The following is a 22,293-nucleotide window of genomic DNA, read 5'->3' as shown; positions in this document are numbered from 1 at the left end:
ACAGAGACTAAGGCTTTGACTTTGTGGAACATGCCTGTATGCCAGGGTTTAATGAGCTGCAAGCAACAAGAGTGCTTTCTAATGCATTATGAAGCATCGCATTATCCATTTGCTTTTGAAGATGAAAGTATACAGACAGAGGGAAAGATGCACAGGAAAACAGCAGCGGGTAAATTAAAAAAAAAAAAGGGGATGAAAAGAATGCAATTAAGGTTCCTTAATGCTCACGACAACACAATTCATTTTCAGTAGCAGAAATTAAATGGTACATACAATTCCTGGAATGAATCTCAGGTGCAATGCCAGGGTTTTCAATATAAGCCAGCGACCGGCGTGACCCATCGCCTAATACTCTATTTGCACAGGCTATTTTATTAAATATTACGGATTTCAGGTATAATTGTCCATTTTTTGTTGCATTATCATACTGTAACGCGATAAAAATGCATATTCCCTTTGTTGTGAGATCGTAAAAATATTTACCCAAGTGCTTGTTAGATACACACTGGGGGTTCATGTATAGAGACTGCACATCTAAGACAGGCATGACAGGATATCAGCCGAGCCCCTTGTCAACCGATATACAAATTCAGTGCAGATAAGCGCTGTATTAACACCGGCAGAATACGGGAACGGCAAAATAAGACACACACTTAAGGTTTGTGTGTTGCCATTAACAAAATGCTCCAAAACCTTACAAGTTTTTTTTTTTTTTTTTTTTTTTTTTAAAATGAAAGGCTGTAATGAAGCAAAAAGTTAAATTATTAAAACAAAAAAGTAAACAAGGTTACTGTAACAAACTGGAAAGTTTTGTGAACTCCAATAAACCAATCTTCTCTTTCGCCAGTCAAATCATAGAGTGTCTAAAGTTTTGGAGTCCCACAATCATTATCTGTTGCATCTGCTTTAGCAGCCACAATATTGTTTACTCTAAGGAGTTTAAGAAGGATTTAGACGATGAGTTGATTATCTCTCATCAGCCAAAGCAGCAAGAACGGTATTATTTAAGATGTTACCACAATGAAAAACAGTAATGTAGCATGAGTTTTGTACTAAAGCAGTGTCAGCTGTTGCAGGGAAAACAAAAGTTCATCTCATACAGACCAGAAAAGGTGAAAACCTAACAAATACTTGGGATGGAAGTGTACTGCGGAGAAAAGAAGAAAAAAAATCCCTTTATTTAGGGAATTAAATATATTGCAAGATACATGACTGCAGTAAGATAAACCGCCAAATCACCAAAATAGCTCAGGATTGTCATACTGTAGATATTTTCATTAGTACAATGTGTTTCCTGTGGAGTATTTAATATAAAAATTATCAGAACACACTGCAATTTACACTTTTGTAACATAACATGTAAACCCCCCTTCCACCCTCTCCCCCATAGGCTCTACCTGCCACAACGAGATCAGTGCCCCCTACTACCACGCAAGTGCAATGTATCTTAACTAATTGAAAAAACACAATGCTGTTTTTTTTTTTTTTTTTTTGCACTTTTCATATGAAGAAACATTTGCAGTAGACTGACAAATGGTTTACTAAAAAGTACACAAGATTTTGAGGAGGTGGTGGTGGGAGTGGAAAAAAAATTAAAATAAATAAATAAATAAAGCTATTCATTTCATAAAAGCCTATTCCGAGCCACAGGCACATAAGAGCTCAAGATACTAAAACTTCCAGGTGGGCAAGTAGCAGCTTGTATAAAATGCAAACAATTCAAAAACAAAACAAATTGTTTACTTAAAAGCCAAGCAAACAGCTTTGGCAACAGCCTCCCTGTCAGGGGCCTAAAACAGTCTCTAATTAATTGGTCTGCCCCTGGAATAAGCACGGCATGGGCTGCCAAATAACATGGAAGCTATCAAATCAAAAACAATCTGACTGCAGCCAAAGCCAAACAAGTGCAGGAAGGAGATCTTTTCCAAATACAGTAGCTAGCGTTTCATCATCCAACAGTCTACTGGGCATTTATTCTCCAGTACAAAAGGTGGCTGCAGCTGCAGCTCAAATATGCCTTGCCTTTTTTGTATGTGTGGGAGTCTTATATACAGCCCTGGTGTGGACACTGAGGGAAAACATGTATCCATGCAAAGTTTAAAAGCAATGGAACGTCCCTTTTTTTCAATGGATTTAAAAAAGGAGATATGCTGTTAAGAGGCATTTGTCATAAGGGCAAAAGAGGCTAGGGATATTTACAGATACCACTCCCAGGAGGTTTCCTTTTTAGGGCTAGTTTGAGTAGCTATGTCTTTTACCACAACAAGGGCAGCGTTAAACTGAACAGATGCATAGTGCATACATTATTAGGAGGACTTGTGAATCCTTATGCTTAGTCCCAGACTAGTTTTAGAGAGCCATCTCCGACTCAAAGGGTTTATATACTATTTCCTATAACTGTACATGTATTAATGGTTGTGTGGGCTCCCCTGTTACAAAGGGAAAACATGCAATGCCCTAAATAAAACAGAAATACAAATATTAGAGGGGTTACTCCCATAAGTGACAGCAGCCCCCTTTATAGGGATGGAGGGGTGGGGGGGGGGGAACCAGACTGACAAATTAACTCTTGAAACAAGCTCTGATGCAAAGGGAGAGTTGTAACCCCAGACCAGACACACAGGAGGCAAGTGCCTTCCAAGTCAGCAGAGACAGAACCAAGGCTTGTAGATGGAAAGAAAGAAAGAATGAAAAAAGGCTAAAGCAAAATTACAAGCACTACAAAAATAAAAATGACAAAGGGATCATGGAACAAACAGAACAGAGTGTAGACACAAAGCTGCAGGACTGCACACACTCGGCTCATGTTAGTGATAATGACGTACTATGCAGATCTCAACCACCACTACACAGCACCAATTACTGGCCCTGCACAGCTGCTGTTCAACTGCACATCACAGGGCTACTATACTCTATGTACTGCCGAGCTAAAACAAATTTATGACACATTGTTGCGAATTAATGTTTATTTTAAAAAACGTGTTGCATAAAAACAGCACAGGGCAGAACCATTATAAAAGCCTGAACCTTGAGTGCACATGGTCTTGATAAACTACACAGCAGTTGAATAGCAATCTGTTGTGTTGTGTTTCATTATGCTGCTTAAAATGAGCATCGTATGTATTGTTGACTTGACATTACTGTGGATACTGTATATCTCAACAACAGGCCATAGGTTATTTACTACAGCTCACATGAAACACTTGAAGTCCTGCAAGGCCTGCCAAACATTGTTAATAAACTGCAGTGCAGGCATGTGTGGCATCGGCATAGATACAGCATCCTATCCTATTTGACAAGCTTATTTCTTTAAACTTGTAGGGGTCTGGCAGATTCAGATCAGGTTTTCAGGAGTATGTCCAAAAAAATAATAAAAATAAGTCTTCGATAATCAATTTTGGTAATGAGCAGATAAAAGGGCTTTGCATTATTATTATATCAATAATAATTGATTCCCTCTAGTGTTTGTCCCCCACCCCCCCAAAGATTTAAATGCTTTCTTTATAAAAGATAGCCACTGTAGAAACGATTTAAAAGATTCCATAATTTATCAAAAACTGTTGAATAACAGCGTTCCGTTGCATGAGCTTTTAAGGCGTAAGCATCGCTGGATCCCAAATTATATTGCATATAGTTATTTTAACTACAGCTTAGGAAAACAATCATTTCACCACTGCATCATGAACAGAGTACGATAAGCGTATGAATTCATGACAAATTTACATTTTTTTTCTTCTTACATTGCTCCAGGGAAGTCTTTACAAAATGGATAATTTTCACCTAAAAATTACAAAAAAAAAATGTAACCATCACAATGTTTGTTACATTTCTGAAAACAAACCCCAAGTTTGAAAATCCACTTCAAGACTGCTATGACGAGCTTAAGAAATACAAGATTCTATACAAGATCTTTCAAGTATCCTGAAATACAAGAGCCTTCACAGTCTTTTGGAGAGAGCAGGGGTTAAAATAGGAAATGCTGAGACTGATTGGGGGGGGGGGGGGGGGGGGGTTGTTGCATTTTTTAATAATCGACTGTTTTCTTCTGTGGAGTCAAACTGCTGGAGGGAAGCAGTTATAAAAATGCTGGTGTTCAAAGAAAAAGGTTAACTTACGCGGTCAGCAATGGTACGACCCAACTTGTCCATCCTTGAACCAGCTTCAGCAATCTTCTTGGCAGCACTAATTACATCAGATGTGTTCTTCAGTGGCCCTTTACCCCTAAAATAGTTAGAATTACAAGGAATTGCTAACAAAGTGTTTAAAACAATTAAAATGATCTATAGCCGTACTAATAAATACAAGCTCACAGCTCAAATTTCACTAAACACTAACCATACTCAAAACCAGTGTGCCAGTTAAGTCTACACACACTCCAAAACACCTGTGACCTCCCTACACAAGCATGTGCCATCACCTGAACTAAGGTTCACTATCTTGCAGGGGAGTGTATAAAAAGGTGAAGTGTCATGCCTTGTACATGCTTCTCATATGAATTTGAATTAAAATGTCGATATTCCCACCTTCCATTATTAAAGCCAAGCTGCTTTGCATACATCTGCATATAATTTGCATTTGGGAGCAGCAGATTTTCAAACAAAGTGAGCCTGTGTCAGACGGACTTTAAAAAGGTAGCAGAATGTGATAATCAACTGTGGCGTCCCCATTTCCAGTTTGTGTAACTGACAGCTCAATGGCTGTCGAGGTTACTTTATTCAATAAAGCATTAATGCAAGGAGATGGAGGTCGGGGAGTAAAAAGGGTTAAAGTTTATTGTAAGTAAACAAGTGTTCAGCATATCAGAGTTCAACCTTTTGTGGGAAGCACCAACAGGTGCAAATCATGAACACTGGTATGTACGCCCACACGAACACACACAAAGCAATGCATAGAGATCTACAGAATTACACAGGTTGCGTGCATACAAATTGCATGTGGAGAGCTTAAAATGTGCAGTTTCTAGATTTGTGGCTTATGTCTGCTGTATACTGGCATTTTATGATGCTGGCAACTGAGCCAATATCCCCATCAGTACTGAATGCCCATGTTTCCTATAACAGGAAAGGAGGTTAAATCAAGCTTCTGCCTGATAAGAAATCCTCTGACTATTACCCAAGGTAACATTAGGTAGTTCTAGACCAGTGGTCCTCAAAGCCATGCCTGTGAAGCCAGACCATCGTGCCGCAGCAGCTGTAGAGCCCGTACACCCTTGTGATTTGGATTTGTAGTGAAATTTAAACTGTATTGCAGCATATGGGAGAGCGAAATATCGAACAATTAAAATTTCTGAGTGGCTGATTAAAACACCAAAATTAAAACAGAACTGGTGGGTTTACCAAGAAGTTTGAGAGAAACAAAAAACATGGCCATGAGGTTTCTTCTACAAGAGCAACATTGGAATCAACTGCAATGCCAAAATCAGACTGAAGCACTACAACAGCTGCAGGATCAACTATGAAAACCACACCAGAGTGCTCAGCACCGTTTGGGGGTGGGGGTTGACTTTACCCAGGCACAAACTTTTGCCACTGTGGAAACATTACTATTTCACAGACAAGAAGTGTGTGTTATTTGTCTGAAAGTCCTCCCCAATAAAACCTACAAAAAAATCATCCAGAATACAAAAGGTGTGTACCTGTTGGACAGCAGAGTGGGCAGATTTATGCTCGCGTCCAAATTACTTTGACGACCAATGTCCAAGACCAATCCTACTCAGTACCTGAACACCATCAGTTCTGCAGAGATTACCTACCACAAAACTGCTGTACCCACCTGGTGAAGTCTGTCATCTCCATCATGATCATGCACATCTCCTTGGCCAGCACGATGATGTCATTGCCGCTGTCATCCCATTTGGACACCTCAGCATCCAATTTGCTCTTCTCCTCCTGGAAACTGGCAACCTGTTCGGCGATCTTGGCTTTCTGCTCTTGGGGAAGCTGAGCCATGATAGCCTAAGAAGAATACAAGAACGTTTTGTTAGTCACTGCAATACTGGAATTCAACATGCCGATAGACTACTGTATTTAAAAAATATATCATGGAAAATACTGTGACAGGTTTAAATTTATTACAGGCCAGTTTCACTGCGCCAGTGAAAAAAACATTTGAAGATTAGTGGTGCATTCTGCCAAGACTGGCCAACAAGGCTGCACTTTGTAATCTAAACTACTGTAGACCAATATCTACTTAAAAAAGGAAAGATCTGGGAACTTTGACAAGTGAACAAGAATGCATTACACTGGACTACTTCAATCCGGTAGTACCAGCGAGTGTGCAAGAAAGACTAGTGGCGATTCAATTCATGCGCCAAACTTTAGGGTCATCAATCTTGCTTGTACAGTATACACAGTCAGTGTGTGAATGTGTGTGCATGGTAGGGGGCATTTCATTTTCCTAACTGTGGGTTTCTACCCACAGCAGGCATGTATTAACTTTGAAGTGGAAAAGATCTGATGACTTGTGGGCTTATCAGGGGTAGAATGCACCTGAGCATCATGACAACAAAACCACAGCTAAATGTAGGCTTAATGAGTGTTGCCAGAACTATAAATCAAGTCTTCAAGACCATGAAGACACTACTATACATACACATAGTACATATATTAAATTGGGTCTAAAAAATTACACATTCAACAGACCACTACCATTTATGTTACATCCTGTACTTATTCAATGCAGCTTTAGCCACAAACCAACTTGTGTAGAGAGTGCAATGCTCCAAAATGTAATTTTAGGAGTAAACAAGGCATTTGTTCCAGTTTGTATCCATTTGTCCACAACCATGGAGGAGGGAGTGATACATACACACACATTTTAAAATGCAAGGTTTTAGGAACAATTATTGCAAACTTAATTTCCCAAATATTTGTAAAAGTAAAATTGCAACTTGCCCTTATTTTTTGTCCAAAAGCCTAATATTTTGGAGTGAGAGGGCAGTGGCAGCACATTTCTTGATAATCTTGACTTTCACACACAGTACCATCGCTGGCAATCTGAGCACATCAGAATCACTTGAATTTCAATGCTTGCATCACCCTGAACCTATTTCCATCTAACCCTAAGAAAATCAGGTTATTTTTAGAAAGTGAACAATTGCTGCTTTAATAATTCTTATTTTTTTATTCCTCCACATTCCTAAAGGGGCTTGCTCTATTGTGAAGCTAATTAAAATTCAGTTCAAATCTACAGGTCTCACATCTTTGGAGTTTGCGTAACTATTCCATGCAAACACATTATCTACAGGTATTGTTAATGCCCTTTAAAATTTTGCCTTCAGAAAGAGTGGATTTAGAACACTGTCATACTGCAACAGCAGTGGCCTGTTGAGATGGAAAGGTAAGGATCCCTTTTATAAGAAAGAAAAAAAGACAAAACCACACATGCAAATGGTTCCTTAACCCAAGGCACTATTACACAAAGAACCACTGAAAAGCACAATACGAGTTAGTGTTTTGTGTGTGTCCCCAAATCTTCTATCTATTGTAGCCACTACAGTTCCTTCTCTGTACCAGACAGTTCAGTACAAAGCATACAAAACATTTGAGTCTGTAAAAGCAGTCGGAAGAGGCAGTGCGCATTTAATTGTAAAGAGTCTGCTTTGATTTGTAAAAGAACACAACTGTGACAGTATCCTTTAAGCTGCAATTACAGGTATTTCTTTATAGCCTCGTTATGGATGCAAGATTGCCTCTTTCCTTGTCACTCAGGGAAACTTCATGTACTGCTTTTGTTTATTTCTAAGAATCCACAAACACCAAAAACCCACCACTGCCTACTCTGTGTGGTTGTTTGAAGTTGTTATGAGGCATCCATTAAGGTTGAGAGAGTTTTTCTACAAAAAATATTTTATAAAAATAAAGAATATACAACCCAGGTAAGTTGTAATTAACAGAGATTTAGAATTCAGATCGTTTCGATTTGACTCGTCAATTCAGGAAGCAACGGATGCATGGAGATGGGGCTGTGTGACATTATCCAAAAGGTTATGTGATTCAGCAAGCAATGTGAAACAATGCAGATTCCTCACCCTGGCACTCTGGCCGGCAATGAGCTGGTCATCCTCAGTCTGGACGCTAGTCCTGCTCCTCACATCGAAGTCCTCGGTTTCAAAGTCAGAGTCGTCCAGTTCTTCTGGGGTCTGCAAGGGAGAGGTGTTACAGGAAAATGTTACCTGGCTGTCATTAGCAAGGCATTAGACTTCTTAAATTGATGATCCATGTCTACACACAGCAAGGACTAACTAAAAAATGCAAAAAAAAAAAAAAGAGCAGAAAACCAGATTTAAAACTATATATATTTTTTATATAAAAGCAAGCCTGTACAATATCCCAGATGAATTTATTGGAATGCAAATGGAGACATTGTTACTACATGATCTCCAGTTAAGGAAAAGAGATGAAGAGGAATGTGAATATGCAAGCTATCATGCTGTGCTCCCATTTCCATTGTGTTCCTTCATCAAGAAGGAATTACAAAAAAAACAAAACAAAAAGTAGACCAGCTCAAAGCTGCCTCCAGTCATACTGCAGCATGCACTGTCTGATAGAGAGAGAGAAAATGTTTTATATATATATATATATTTTTCATTCCTGCAATGAATGCAATAACTCTTCTCCCACATGTCAATATGCACAAGCCTCCAGTGGACATGGCATTAGAATAGGAGGACATTGCTTATTAAAAATACAAATTCTAAGGGAATGAGGTGATAGAGTAAGCTTTGCACACTGCACGATTTGCCTAATGTATCTAAATGTACATGCTGATTTCAAAATGAATAATTTGTATTTTTAAAAAAGCTAAATTTAGTGTGCTCTGAGCTTAAATGTGTTATATACTGTATTTAGAAATACTGGAAAAAAAAGTGAACTCTGCTTGAAGAAAGCACAAGAGCATGGCATCACCACAGATGGTCACTCTGTATTAATGCAGGACGCACATGAGCAAGGTACATCTGACAACTTTATTTGGAAATCCTCCAAGCAGTGCTTCACCGACTGCTTTCCAAATAAGGGGCATTTCCAGGCCCGCTTTATTCTGCAAGAGTACTGGCTTGATTCCGATGTAGCACTTACACAAATCTGGACCCTGGATAGTATATTTGCTTTCATCTGCCAATTTGCATAATAAAATCAACCATTTGCACCAATTGGGAATCCTCAAATGCACTGCCTCTATTTGGCACTAATGCAAGGAAAAAAAAAATAGAAAAAAAACACACACACCACACCTGCCTATCAGTCCCCATATAATTCAAATCAGGGATTCTTTGCAAATCACCTGCCAAATCACTACTCTTGTGGTATATTTTTACTTCACGCGTGATATATATATATATATATAATATATATATATATATATCTATATATATTCTATATAATATATATATATATCTATATATATATATATATATTTGTGTTAAACAGGTCACCCACTCAGTCATCTCTGGTAGAGACCCTTCGGAAGTTCTGTGCGTGACTTGCCACTATATAAAGACGCTACATTTATTGTTATTGGTGAGATAAATAACTGCAATTTAAAAAGAAAAGCGGTAAAAGAGACACTTGGCACAGTTTCAATTTGCAGCACTTTTGCTCATGTATTCTGTAGCTCTCCACAGAGCAGAACAATATTAAATTAATTCCTGAAGGAATCCAATTAGAATTTGCCAATTCAAAGATTTACTTCTTTGACAGATTCCAACTTGATGTTGAATTGCTATACAAACTATCTGCTGTGCAGGGACAGGAACTTTATATTTAAAAAAAAAAAACATGTCTGGCTCACTCTAAAATGCCCCATTTTGTACGGTAATACAGTCGTGCATACATAAAGACCATATCTGTGGTTTTACACACGCACCACACACAGACCCACACCAGCATGGAGCGTGTTGTAACCGCCAATGCTACTGCAGCTCCTGGCTGCACAGCTAAAACTGAAGTCTGCTTTAGCAGCCAGTGTGTCACCTCTGCTGTTTCTAATCTACATGACAACTGCTGGCACCCTTAACGAGATACCTCCAGCACTGTCTGGCTGTCAAACACCAGGAGCCATTGCAAGTGAGCGATAAGCATTCTAGTTAACAGTTAAAACACTGTCCATCTTAACTAGCGAGAACTGCAGCAGTGTCCTTTTACATTTGAGCCCCCCAATCCGTTTTTCCAAGTGAATGTGAGCACCACATTTCCAAGACTTATCATGCCTTAGCGTATTTAAAAGGAGGGAATGGATGTCCCAGCTTACTAAAGACACTACAGGAATGCACAAACCTCCTCTTGCAGTGTTCTTGCCTCAAATCTGTACACATTTCTACCAGTTGTACCTGTAAAAAGCAGCATGCCCATGCAATTGAACCCAAATTCATGTGATGCTTTAATCAATGCGGAGTAGAAATCCAATATTAACCTTTACTCAACCTGTACTTAATACAGCCTTATCCAGACGAAAGTTTAAAAAAAAAAAAAAAAAAAAAAAAGAAGCAACCTAACATTTCTAGGAAACTATTCTGAATTTAAATTCACCAAAGGCTGTCTGCAGATGACACTTGCCGCCGCCGCTGCTGCGCCCCACCCCCGCCAAAAAAAAAAAAAAATCCTGTGCTGATACTTGCCTTTCGGTGGATTGCTGGAGACAAGTGAAATACACAGCACCAGCAGCACTAAAATCAAATGCCTGCTTTCACAGTCCAAAGTTACACATGAAAGGAACAAAATATATTTGCAGCCAGCCACACACACACATATATATATATATACATACATATACATTATATATATACATACATACATACATACATACATACATACACATACATTACATACATATATATATATATATACATACCATATATACATGTACATATATATATATATATAATGATATATATATATATATATATATATATATATATACATATATATATATATATATATATATATATATATATATATATATATATTATATATATATATATATATATATATATATATATATACACATATCTATACATATTATATATACATATATATACATATTATATATATATATAATATATATATATGTATACATACATATATATATATATATATATATATATATATACACACACACATATATATATATATATATATATATATATATATATATATATATATACTAATTAATTAAGCCGTTGATTCAAACCAGTCCTTCCCCTCATAACAAATGAGGCGGCTCATTGCAAAAGAGCTGGAGGCTGTAATGCAAATGGGAATCATTTAAAATCACAGCAAACGGTGGGAGTGTTGGCATCCAGGTATGGAAAGAGCTGCAAGGTCTCATTTTGCAACTGGGGCTACAAGCTAACCAGACCACAGATTGCCTATTAAAAATGAGTGTCACTTCACAGCTTTCTAACTAATATAATAAACACGTTTACAGTACAGAACTGGAATAGACTTCAGGGGTCACCTTTGTCATCAAGCCTAAAGAACTGCTTACCACATCTCGCTATCCAGGTATGCGCCCTACTGTCAACACAAAACCAGGTACTGTATAGAATATTAAAAAAAATACAAAGTAGAGGGAATTCGACAGAACTGTTTCAAAATGTAACATTGTAGGTTATGTAACACAATTTTTGTTCCTGGGTAGTAAGTGTTATTTCCTAATTGATTATGCCTCAAAAGTATAGAAAATGGCTATTATTCCCCACAAACTTTGCTTTTGTGACCAGGACAGTGATATTTCGAAATGTCACTATTTCCAATGGAAAAACGAGCAAATGTGTGTCTTTTCGTTCACAGAAAGTGAGAAAAAAACATATGAATCCAAATTAACATGTATTTATACTAAAGTAATACAAAAATGACTACAAAAGATTTAGAAGAGAGTAGTTTTGAGATTTACGATTATATTGTATTTACGAGAGTTACGATTATACTGTATTTACAGTATAATCGTAAATCTCGAAAAACTACTCTCTTCTAAATCTTTTGTAGTCATTTTTGTATTACTTTAGTATAAATACATGTTAATTTGGATTCATATGTTGTTTTTTTCTCACTTTCTGTGAACGAAGACGCACACATTTGCCCGTTTTCCCATTGGAAATAGTGACATTTTGAAATATCACTGTCCTGGTCACAAAAGCAAAGTTTGTGGGAAATAATAGCCATTTTCTATACTTTTGAGGCATAAGCAATTAGGAAATAACACTTACTACCCAGGAACAAAACAAACAAAAAAAAATTGTTACACGGTGTTAACACAACAGTTACCCCTATCTTATATGTATTAAGGAAAGGTAATTCTGACTTACCCTGATCATGAGCACTGCCTTCCGGATGTCCCGCACTCCATCGTACACAAGGCGCGAGGCATCAATGAACTCGTTCTCATCCAGTATCTGAGAGGGGTTACCACTCAGAGCTTCCACTGCAGCCTCCACCTGTTCACTGAAACGGGGCATCACTATACAGGGCAAGAACAGCTGGATTAGAACAGCACTTTAGACAATTCTAGCAGAACATCTGCAAGTGCACCCATTCTTGCCAATCTAAAGTTACAGGAACTTGCTTGGAAACAATTCCTGTAGCCTCAGGGAGCAATTATCCAGGCTAATCCTAATTGAAATAATTGGGAAAGTTGTTTATAAGGCAAATCAAATGGTTTAAAAACAAACAAAAAAATTGTTGCCTTTAATACACTTTTATTCCACCAGATCAAGTCTGTTTGAAAGAAGCCTTCTGGGTTTTAAACAACATGTTTCAGGCCAGGCCCATAGGCTTTGAGAAGTAGGTTTCAAAAAGAGTCAGCAAGACATGCCAAGCTACAGCATCACTGTACGCAAATTCCCATCTGATTAAGCCAAAATTTAATTTGATCCCCCCTACATGTCCTGAACTGGCCAGCCAGAATTAAATAACGGTACAAGCAAGCCTTCCAGGCCACTAACTGTAGTTTATTGTTACAAAACAAGCAATGAATACAAATTAAAAGCACTTGCCTTTGAACAAATAACGTTTCAAATGATATTGGTTAACAGAAATTGTAGTTGTAAAGGCGGATTGGATTTTAAACTGATTCAATCATGAATGGGGCAGCATTTAGCTTGTAGGGAGGGCAAACAACTATAACAAATCCTTTGTCAGTCTGGAATAAAATCAGTAATGGTTAAGTTAAATTAACCTACCATGTCAGTTTGTTTATAACACTACAATTCAAACAACCTAATTTCATAAAAAACAAAAATAAACACACTGTATAGGTCGCACTGGCTTAAGACTTCACCTTTGAGATTTCAATTTTGAAACAATGTGCTAAATAATTTCCAATTGATTTTTTCCTACATGCTCAGCACCAACAGTACAAAAGAAAACTAAATCAGCTCTCAAAAACCCTTACTACATTTTATTCCATTAAATTAAACTGCTAATAGGAACTATTACATTTTTCAAAATAATTGGTTCAATTAAATTTAAGTGCAATGTCAAAACACCAGCATAGATATTACACTACTACTGTAAACTCCAGTACTGACAGTAAACCACTTACTAATGGTACCCGAAAGGATTTTAAATTAATTATTAACAGGGCACCAGTAAGTAAAAATCAAGGTTATACATCCTGCATCACATCTGTATTAACCCATTTTCTTTTGCCATATTTAAAATGTGTTTCTTCTCTAGTCACAGACTCCTCAGCATTGCAACTGCATTGCTTTTCAACAAACTAACTCGCAATTTCAAACCTGTTGTGTAGCATTTTCTTTTTTTGGCTGACTGCCCTACTGTATCCAGTCTCAAAAGACACCTGTATTATAAAATACTGCATTGCAGTTACAACAAACAATATTTGATAAGTTCACTTGGCTTTCTAACCAAAAGCTGTTTGCTATGGACCCCAGGGGTGGGTTCAGTCTAATGTTGACAAATAATAGTTCAGGAGGGTGGAAATAAGGAAATCCATTGAGATGGCCACTGTTTAACACAATAGTTGTCTATGTTTCTCCACTTACACGTGTCGGTCGAGAGATGGTCAGGAGTCAAAGCTTGCAGTCAACGTTCAAAATGACTACGGGTATTGAGAGAACTAATTAGAACTGGTTTTGTGTTTCTAGTACAGTGGCACTAGTACAGTTGTTTAAAATTAGAAACACCAGTGCATACGTCACTCCCCCTTTTTAGGGCCCCCCACAAAGACCTAGAAAATAGTTTACAGTAGCTTATTGAATTACAAAAAACAAACAGATATCCATGGATAAAAGGTCTAAACTATTACATTAAACAATATTCTCTGGAAACAGATAGCATTTATACACAATTGCTGTATAATGACTATTAAATTGAGTAAATATTAAATGGTAATCATCTGAATGCATGATTTAAAAGAGAACATCTATTTGCATAATGCTAAGTGTGTAAAACAAGCAAGATCCATTTTTAAAACCACTATCTACTTGGCACTAGGGTTAAGTAGACCGAGTTTACCTGTATTGGTGAGCAGTTTAGTGGCTTCTATAACCTTCTCTGTGTAGACACCAGGCTCGTAGTTGTCCATCTCAGAGGTGACAACGTGGACAACCCTGGCAGCACGGCCCCTGATGGCCCCAGCTGTGCGATCCAGCGCATCCACGTCCTTCTCCTGCAGCGCGATCACACACTTGTTCACATCCTCCAAGATGTGGTTCTCTGTTCAAAACCAAGAAAGCATTTTTTTCTTTGAGACTCTGAGATAAATGTAAAAATGCTGCTTGGCTGCCAGCAGGTTGTATCAAGTTATATGCCAGTGTCATTTACAGTACTTTACACAAGAGGAAGAATTTCACTTACCCACTAGTTGCAGCATTTAGACAAAGAGCTACACACTGTGCATGCCCAGAATGATACAAATTTATTTTCAAATTTGTTAAGCCAGTTGAAAACCATAAATCTGGGCTTCCTTACCAGATACGCAAAGGAAGTCATCAATGGAAGTGATGTCATCAACGGCATCAGTGAGCACATGCACTTGCTTCTCCCACTGCTCTTTGAAGAGATCCATGTTGTCCTGTGCCACCTTACTGCTGGGCTTGGCAGCAAGAGCTAGAGCAGCATTAATCACCTACAAACCAAGTTTCAAACACTTTACATTTGCAGTTAACCCAGAATCTACTTTACAGTGGAAGTATAAAAAATGGGTCTTTTGAAAGTAGTAACACAGGGTAGAGGGTTAAAAGTGCCATTACATAGATTAACTGCTGATCAGCAGGTATCCAAATAATCCTGAACCTCAATCAATTTGCAAAAAAAAAAAAAAAAAAAAAAAAAAAAAAAAAAAAAAAACCCAAAAAAACACACACCACATGTAAAGAATAATGTAGATGAATATTTTAAATTGTGCATGTGGTGGATGCATGCAACAAAATGCATTGCAATACCTGAGGACACAGAGTCTCCAGCTGGGAGGCAGCCATACGGACCAGTTTCACACCTTCCTCGTTGTTGGAGATGGAACAAGCGAGGTTAGCGACCTGCGAAACAGCACACCATTAACAATCATTAAGCGGACAAACATATTTACCATACTGTACACAAATTATATACTTAATCTCTTCCAAGAGTCCAGATACATATTCAAATAACAGATCTGCTTCGGTGGACGTTTCTATGTAACTGGAGTACAAAAATGCCCCTAGAATGTTGGCTGTTGGTAAAGAACCGCTTTCATCACGGAAGTAAAAGGCTAGTAATGATATTTCTTATTGCTGACAGTATAGCAGAGTAGTTGGAGAGATGTACCAATTACAGTTCAGTCTATTTCCAAAACCGATGCACCATGGGGCTCATTTTCAGTTGCACAATGCACTACTGACAAAAAAAAGTATTGTGTTCTGCAGTGGTTAGCAAAAGCTAGGTGGATTTAAGGTCTAGAATTTAATGTTGTTTTTACCATTGCAATCAATCAAACAGCACCCTCTTTCTGTCTTGCCCAATCAAGCGGACACATCCCCACATTTCAATTCAGTCTAGCTACAATAAACCTAATGCAGAGATCGATAAGAGAATGGGCCACTGTTGCTTTGAGGAAGCAGGATTGAGTCAATGTTCAGAACTTTATTTGGGACAGGGTCATTCAAGGGCATTCAGAACAGAAGCTTTAAAAAGGATTGATTTAAGGGGAGGGGGATTGGACAAACTGAATAAAATGAATGGATAAACAAAATAAATGTAGAGACATTTAAAAATAAGATATTTTAGTAATAGCATGGGTATAAAATGAGGGAACTGCTGCTGGTTGAGAATGCAGAAAAAAGGGGAGACAGTCACACTATCTTCTGTGTTTACTTGTCTGTCTGTTGTATTGGAAAATGAAGCACCAGCATGTGTTTAAACAGCAGTTCATATTTGCTCAGGCATGAGAGAGTTCATGTTAAATCTCCAGTAGCAGAAAGGGTTTAGAAATGCAATTATATAATCTCCAGTCCATCACTGCAACTACAGCTACTGCAAACACAACTGAGGCCAATAGCTCTGGCAGCAATGAAAACATACTGGTCCTTAGAGTGCAAATGTATTTACATATCTTAATGCAGGGGGCTAAATCAGTCAGTTTAAGGGTCTACAAATAAATATACCAGGCACAGAATGTCCATATTTCTGATGAATACAACAGTGCAGCATATATCTGTGTCTCCTCTGCTTAACAATTTATAAACCGGGTTCTCTTCACACCAGCGAACCCTTGTTATTTATTGGAAGTTACAGCTCTGCTATGAAACCTTGTCCAGTTTACCGTGAAGCTGGTTTATTGACACATGTTTAATCCAACTGCAGCTGTAAATCTTAGTGAATCGTGGTTAACTGGCCAATGGTTAGAGCCAACAGTTGTCTATAAAATCTACATTTGTATTTCGTATCATTGCCAGCAATAAAAGCTGACAAGCTTTAATAAGAGAAAGGGTAAATCTGTATTAAGAAGCCACCCAAGGCCACAATGCTGGTGTAACATTATATGAAATTTAGAACATCAAAGCTTAACACTAGTAAAAAGGGACAGGTAGCTAAACAGAACCAATCTCATCCACTACTATAGAGAAAATGTACAAATGCAGAGAAATTTATTCTCTATCATTCCAAAGTTCTTAGCAAATCACTTCCTGCACCCATAATTATTTGTCATCCAGAATCTTAATGCAGAGCCGCATGTAACGGACTGCTCAGAAGGCTGGATTGGCATTTTTAAACATGGAACCCGTCCCGCCTACAGAAAGCAAAACCTCAATCTATATTAGGGGAGTGACCAGCTGTCATTTATTTATATTTAACTGTAGCATCCCAGTTAGTCATGCTTCAATATACAAGAACCCAGAGGCAGTCCCAATACGTACAGCTATCTAAAGCTTTCAAATCTCCATTGGTCTCTATTCTCAATTCAAAGAATAACAACTGACAATTTAAAAATCTGGTGCAAAGCTGGGGGGGGGGGGGGGTGAACTATGCCCACAGTACACCTGATCACACAATTACAGTCAGTCACACAACAAAGTTGTGTTTCTAAAGTAAACTATTGCTTCTAAATGCCAGGAAGAAATACACTACTGAGAGACACATTCAACGGTATCGCTGAACCTCCAGCACAGGTCTGGAGACTGAATGCTTTAACTGCCTTTCAGACATAGTATTGCAGTCAGTAAAATGTCATCCTTGCAAGAACACAATAGGATTTCCATTCACTTTAGTAGCAGATGCTCATGTTCTTGGTAATTCTTGTTAGAGGTTAAAATGGCATGAGAGAAAATAGTGTTATAATCTCCTGGGTACTAGGTAACCACCTGCGGGAAGCAGGGTATTAATTCAGTTGATCAGTAGTAATGGAAAGTTATTTTACAATACTACCTTTACATGCCGAAATGTTTGCAGTCACAATGGCACAGAGTCACTGACCTAATAAAAGGGACCCGCGCATGCGCAAGAATGGGTAGTGTACTATACACCTGGATTTCTTTTTTGCAAGCACAGCTACTCCACCCACTGATACGTCAGAGTTGACTATGTACGTACACATACACACGTAGATGCACCAATGCATGCAAAAAAAAAAAAAGTGCTGAATTGGGATAAGAAGATTAAGCTGAATGATCAGGACAAGATCATAATAAGTTGTATTTAAAATTGGTCTGATTTCTTTAGTTACATCCAATAACAAGTGCAGTCTGGAATTACAAAGGGAATGATTTTGCATGTGTAACAGTGTGGGTGAACATTTCTATATGAAATAATAATAATAATAATAATAATAATAATAATAATAATAATAATAATAATAATAATAATAATAATAATAATACTCTGCACTGTCAGATGCAATCTCAGGCAATACTTTTTCAGGATTTAAGAATTACTTAATTTCTGGGCCGAGAACTCTCCAGGCGAAATGATTTCAGTTTATTACTAAATTGATAAAATAGTCACGAAGAGTTTAGCCTTCAGCCATGTCTACGTGGCCCAAGAGAGTAAGGGGAGGGAGGAGGGTTACACCATTCTGCAGCCTTGCCTCCGATTAATCATGGTACAGTCTTCAATTCACTGCCTGGAGATGCTTTTACATTTTATTAGGATTTACATTTAAAAAAGATTGAACTAACTTGAACAAATAGTACAGCTGGTGGGGAGTCTGTGAGGTTTGCCTGGTTATATTGTAATTAGACCAATAAAAATCTGGCAGTTTAAATCAGTAGTTAGGATGCACTATTTAGAAATGTTATTCACCGAAAAAAAGGATATACATGCCAGCAGAGCACATTAAAAACAAGACATGTTAGAGTATGTAATAGTATGGAGTGGCAGAATCCTATTAGGCTGAATGTAAATGTAAAGGCACACATGTCCAAACTGTCCTTGCTTTGTCCATTTAGTTCATTCCTTACCCCCACCCCCTGCAGATTGTTACATTTCCAAGAATCAAACTCAGTTATGGTGGTCTTTGTGTCTTCAGTCCCACACTACCTTGCAGCCATGTGGAACGCTTTAAAATTTGAAGAGCAAGACAAATTAGTAATTTGAAATCAATTACAGTTACTAGGACTGGGGCAAGAGCCAACCTTTCCTCAGGCACATATACAATGCCTCAACATTGCCAGAATAATAACACTTCAGAATTATTCCTTGTATTTATTTTCATTCATGTTTAATATATTATAACCGGTATTCTGGTCAAAACATCACATGTTAACAGCAGCTGTGAAGAACAACTTTATCATCAAAACTCATGGCTAACCATTCTGAAGTGCACAGACTGCAAATCAATGGGAGGCCACAACTGAAGCACAATGAGGTTGCCACGACCTAGACTGATGCACACAAATTCAAGGAGAGATTGTTCCAAATTCAGTCAGAATTGCATGTGGTTCTTAACTCAAAACTAGCAAAGTGCAAAACAAGTACAGTACATCTTGGATTCATGCATACTGTAAATTCAATTTACAGTATGCATGAATCCTTTCATGGCCACTAGAGACTTAAACCAAGATCTCTGCAAAGCGTTAAAGTAATTTCTTCCACCACAATTCTTGAAACCAACTCATGCATGAGATCTTACTTAAGATTTGGGACAGTTACTATTAATTACCTTTTGGCTAAAAAAGGAAAAACCTCCCGAACACTTTATTTTATGCAAAGCCACACAAGTCTGTTTTAAAATTAGCTTTCATCAGCTGTCCAGAGTAATACTTCAATAGCAGGCTACTCATCAACCTTGAAAATCACCGTGTACAAGTCTTGAATACATTCTGTATTAAAAATATCCCAGGAGTCAAGTCTATAAGTATTAACACCACACACCCCAGTTAAAGGTCTTTAGAGTTTCTTAGTAGCTTACAGATGCACACACACAATCAACCTGGATATATTAAGACACTAGAAAAATATAAAATTTGAACAAATCTGCATAGTACTCTTTTTCAAGGCTGCAAAGGCAGGTGATATAAATGATGCAGCACAGAGAGGCATGCCCTTCTCCAATGTGATTCCCAACATTGACTACAAGTATCTCCTTGAGAGGGTTGTAAAGGCCATCCCTGCAGTTATCAAAAGGAATGCAGGGAGGTGAACTATAGAAAACTAAAAAAGTCCAATGTTGTCAGCTCTGCAAAAAAACTTTTCTAAATATAAAATTCGCACTCTAAGAACATATCATTTGATCACGGCTACAACACTGGGGCTGTAACTTGTAGTTTCAACATGCTATATGTATTTTATTGTACATTTACTTGAGTGCCTGTACAAGATGGATATTGACATTCAATGTCAAATCCCAGTATTGTCAATCCATTGCCGTTCACAAGCAATAACTCAAATAGTCACATTAATGGGATTGCCCAGCGTGCCTTGTAAGTCTCAATCTCTTACTATTAAAGCAATTTGGTTAGAAGCCATCTATTCAGCACTGTCAGCTGCTATAAAGTCACCAGTTATGACTTGAATGTTCAACACAGTCCCTTCTGCAACTCCCCTCTCGCCTATTTTGCTGCAGGGAGAGTCAGATTTGGTTGGTAAAAACATGAGAAACTGCAACTCTGTTGGAAGTTGATTTTATTTATTTAAAAAAAAAAAAAAAAAAAAAAAAACAGAAGCCAAGAAAAACCCCTGTATAGCGATAAAGTGTTTTAATGTGTTGAGGCATGCTACTGGTGTGCAGATCAAAAGCTCAATAGAAGATACTATGAGGAGACTACTAGAACTTTATTAGTGATCTAAGCAGAATATATAGAGTATCATATAGTACATTACGGGATATTAAACAACAAAGCTGTTGATTAGGATCACAGTCAAAGTAGCACTTGAGAGAAAGAATATCAGTGGAAGATGAACACTGATTATAAACAGGTTTAGAGAAAAGGCTGTGGTAGAGACTCACCTCAATTAGCTTGTTGGCATGTTCACGGAACACCTGGGCATATTCCTTCACCTCCTTTTCATTGCCATTCTTTGCAGCTTCAATAAGGACCAACAGGGGGACGTTGGTCTCCAGGAAAGAGTCTGAAACATGGTCCATGACTGCTTTGCGCAGCTAAGGATGGGGTGAGGAGAATATAAAAATACATACATGAAAATATATAAAATATTATTTTAATCCGTCTGCCATTATACATAGTATAAACTAAATTAAGCAAGCAGGTATTAGGACAATCTAATTAAAGAGCAGTTTTCATTGCTCCTGTTGGAAATCAGTGGTCATATACCTGTTGCAAACTTAGATATTTCAGCAACAGGAGTTTTAAAAAAAAAAAAAAAAAAAAAAAAAAAAAAAAAAAAAAAAAAAAGCATTAAGCCCAAGAGATCCATAAAATCAGGGAAACAGCATTGATAAAGCAGTGCACCACACTGCTTTATAGGAATTTAAAGTGAATGGCCAATCAATAGCCAATGTTACAGAATAAAGTGAGAGATTTGGGTTTTTTATTTGAGGTTACTCAATTTCTCTAGAAAGGGCACTGTTCTAGGGTTATGGCCACAAATAACACAAGTAAATACAAACCTGTCGACGCAGATCCCTGGTCTTCTTGGTCATCTTGTCGATGGCTGTGTTGAGAGCATCACTCTTCTCTTTCCTGCCCGTCTGCAACACATACATGATAGATCTGATCAGTAAAATAACAAATTTCTCCAACAAAAATCACAAGTTTAAAAAAAACACACAAAATACGACATTTAACCATCACAAATCAATAACTTGGACCACTCACAGGAAAGGAACAGCAAAGGACTTGAATGGCAGTTTTGCATAGAACAAATTACAGTAACTGGTGGATAGGAACTTGAATCTAGTCACCCAGAAACTTGCGTTAATAAAAAGGCATGGGAGTAGACTTATATCTACAATTTATTAAACTATGAGAGATAGTGCAGTTTGTGGATTGTCCCTGATAATTACACACAATCCAAGCCCCCAAAAATAAATACAATGGCCAGCAGGGTACCTAATCCAAGTGTTGTCTTGATTAGAACTCTGCTGCTATTGGCTTTTACAAAATGTCATATTAGGAATTAAGCAGTGTAAATATGATAATGCAGTTGAGAACAAACTACTTTCTCTTAAGTGGTTAGAAAAATTTCAATAATTGTGCCTTTTTTTTGGTTCTCTCTCTCCAACAGCAGGAGGGATTGCTGTATTTTGCATTAGGAAACAAAGCTCTCAAGATGACAACACATGATCTGAATAACATTTCTTTGATACAATGCATCATAGCCCAGTCTTAAACCCTGTGTGTGTGTGTGGTGTGTGTGTGTGTGTGTGGTGTGTGTGGGGGGTGGGGGGGGGGGGGGGGGG

At 37.7% G+C, this 22,293-nt stretch overlaps 1 protein-coding gene across 1 annotated transcript in view; it reads right to left on the bottom strand.

Moving 5' to 3' along the window:
• LOC121324499 (catenin alpha-1-like) overlaps window positions 1–22,293 on the bottom strand; it is a 68,337-nt gene that overhangs the window by 6,115 nt on the left and 39,929 nt on the right. The window contains exons 8-16 of the mRNA XM_041266472.1: window positions 21,502–21,582; window positions 20,881–21,033; window positions 15,404–15,496; window positions 14,931–15,087; window positions 14,475–14,675; window positions 12,305–12,456; window positions 8,030–8,140; window positions 5,773–5,954; window positions 4,116–4,221 (exon numbers count right to left, since the gene is read on the bottom strand). Of these exons, the coding sequence (XP_041122406.1) occupies window positions 4,116–4,221; window positions 5,773–5,954; window positions 8,030–8,140; window positions 12,305–12,456; window positions 14,475–14,675; window positions 14,931–15,087; window positions 15,404–15,496; window positions 20,881–21,033; window positions 21,502–21,582 (1,236 nt within the window). The remainder of the gene's footprint in view (window positions 1–4,115; window positions 4,222–5,772; window positions 5,955–8,029; window positions 8,141–12,304; window positions 12,457–14,474; window positions 14,676–14,930; window positions 15,088–15,403; window positions 15,497–20,880; window positions 21,034–21,501; window positions 21,583–22,293) is intronic.

The sequence above is a fragment of the Polyodon spathula genome, chromosome 12, assembly GCF_017654505.1.
Source record: "Polyodon spathula isolate WHYD16114869_AA chromosome 12, ASM1765450v1, whole genome shotgun sequence".
Taxonomy (NCBI): domain Eukaryota; kingdom Metazoa; phylum Chordata; class Actinopteri; order Acipenseriformes; family Polyodontidae; genus Polyodon; species Polyodon spathula.
The sequence above is the reverse complement of the archived record's forward strand: the minus strand, read 5'-3'. Positions and strand labels throughout refer to the sequence as shown.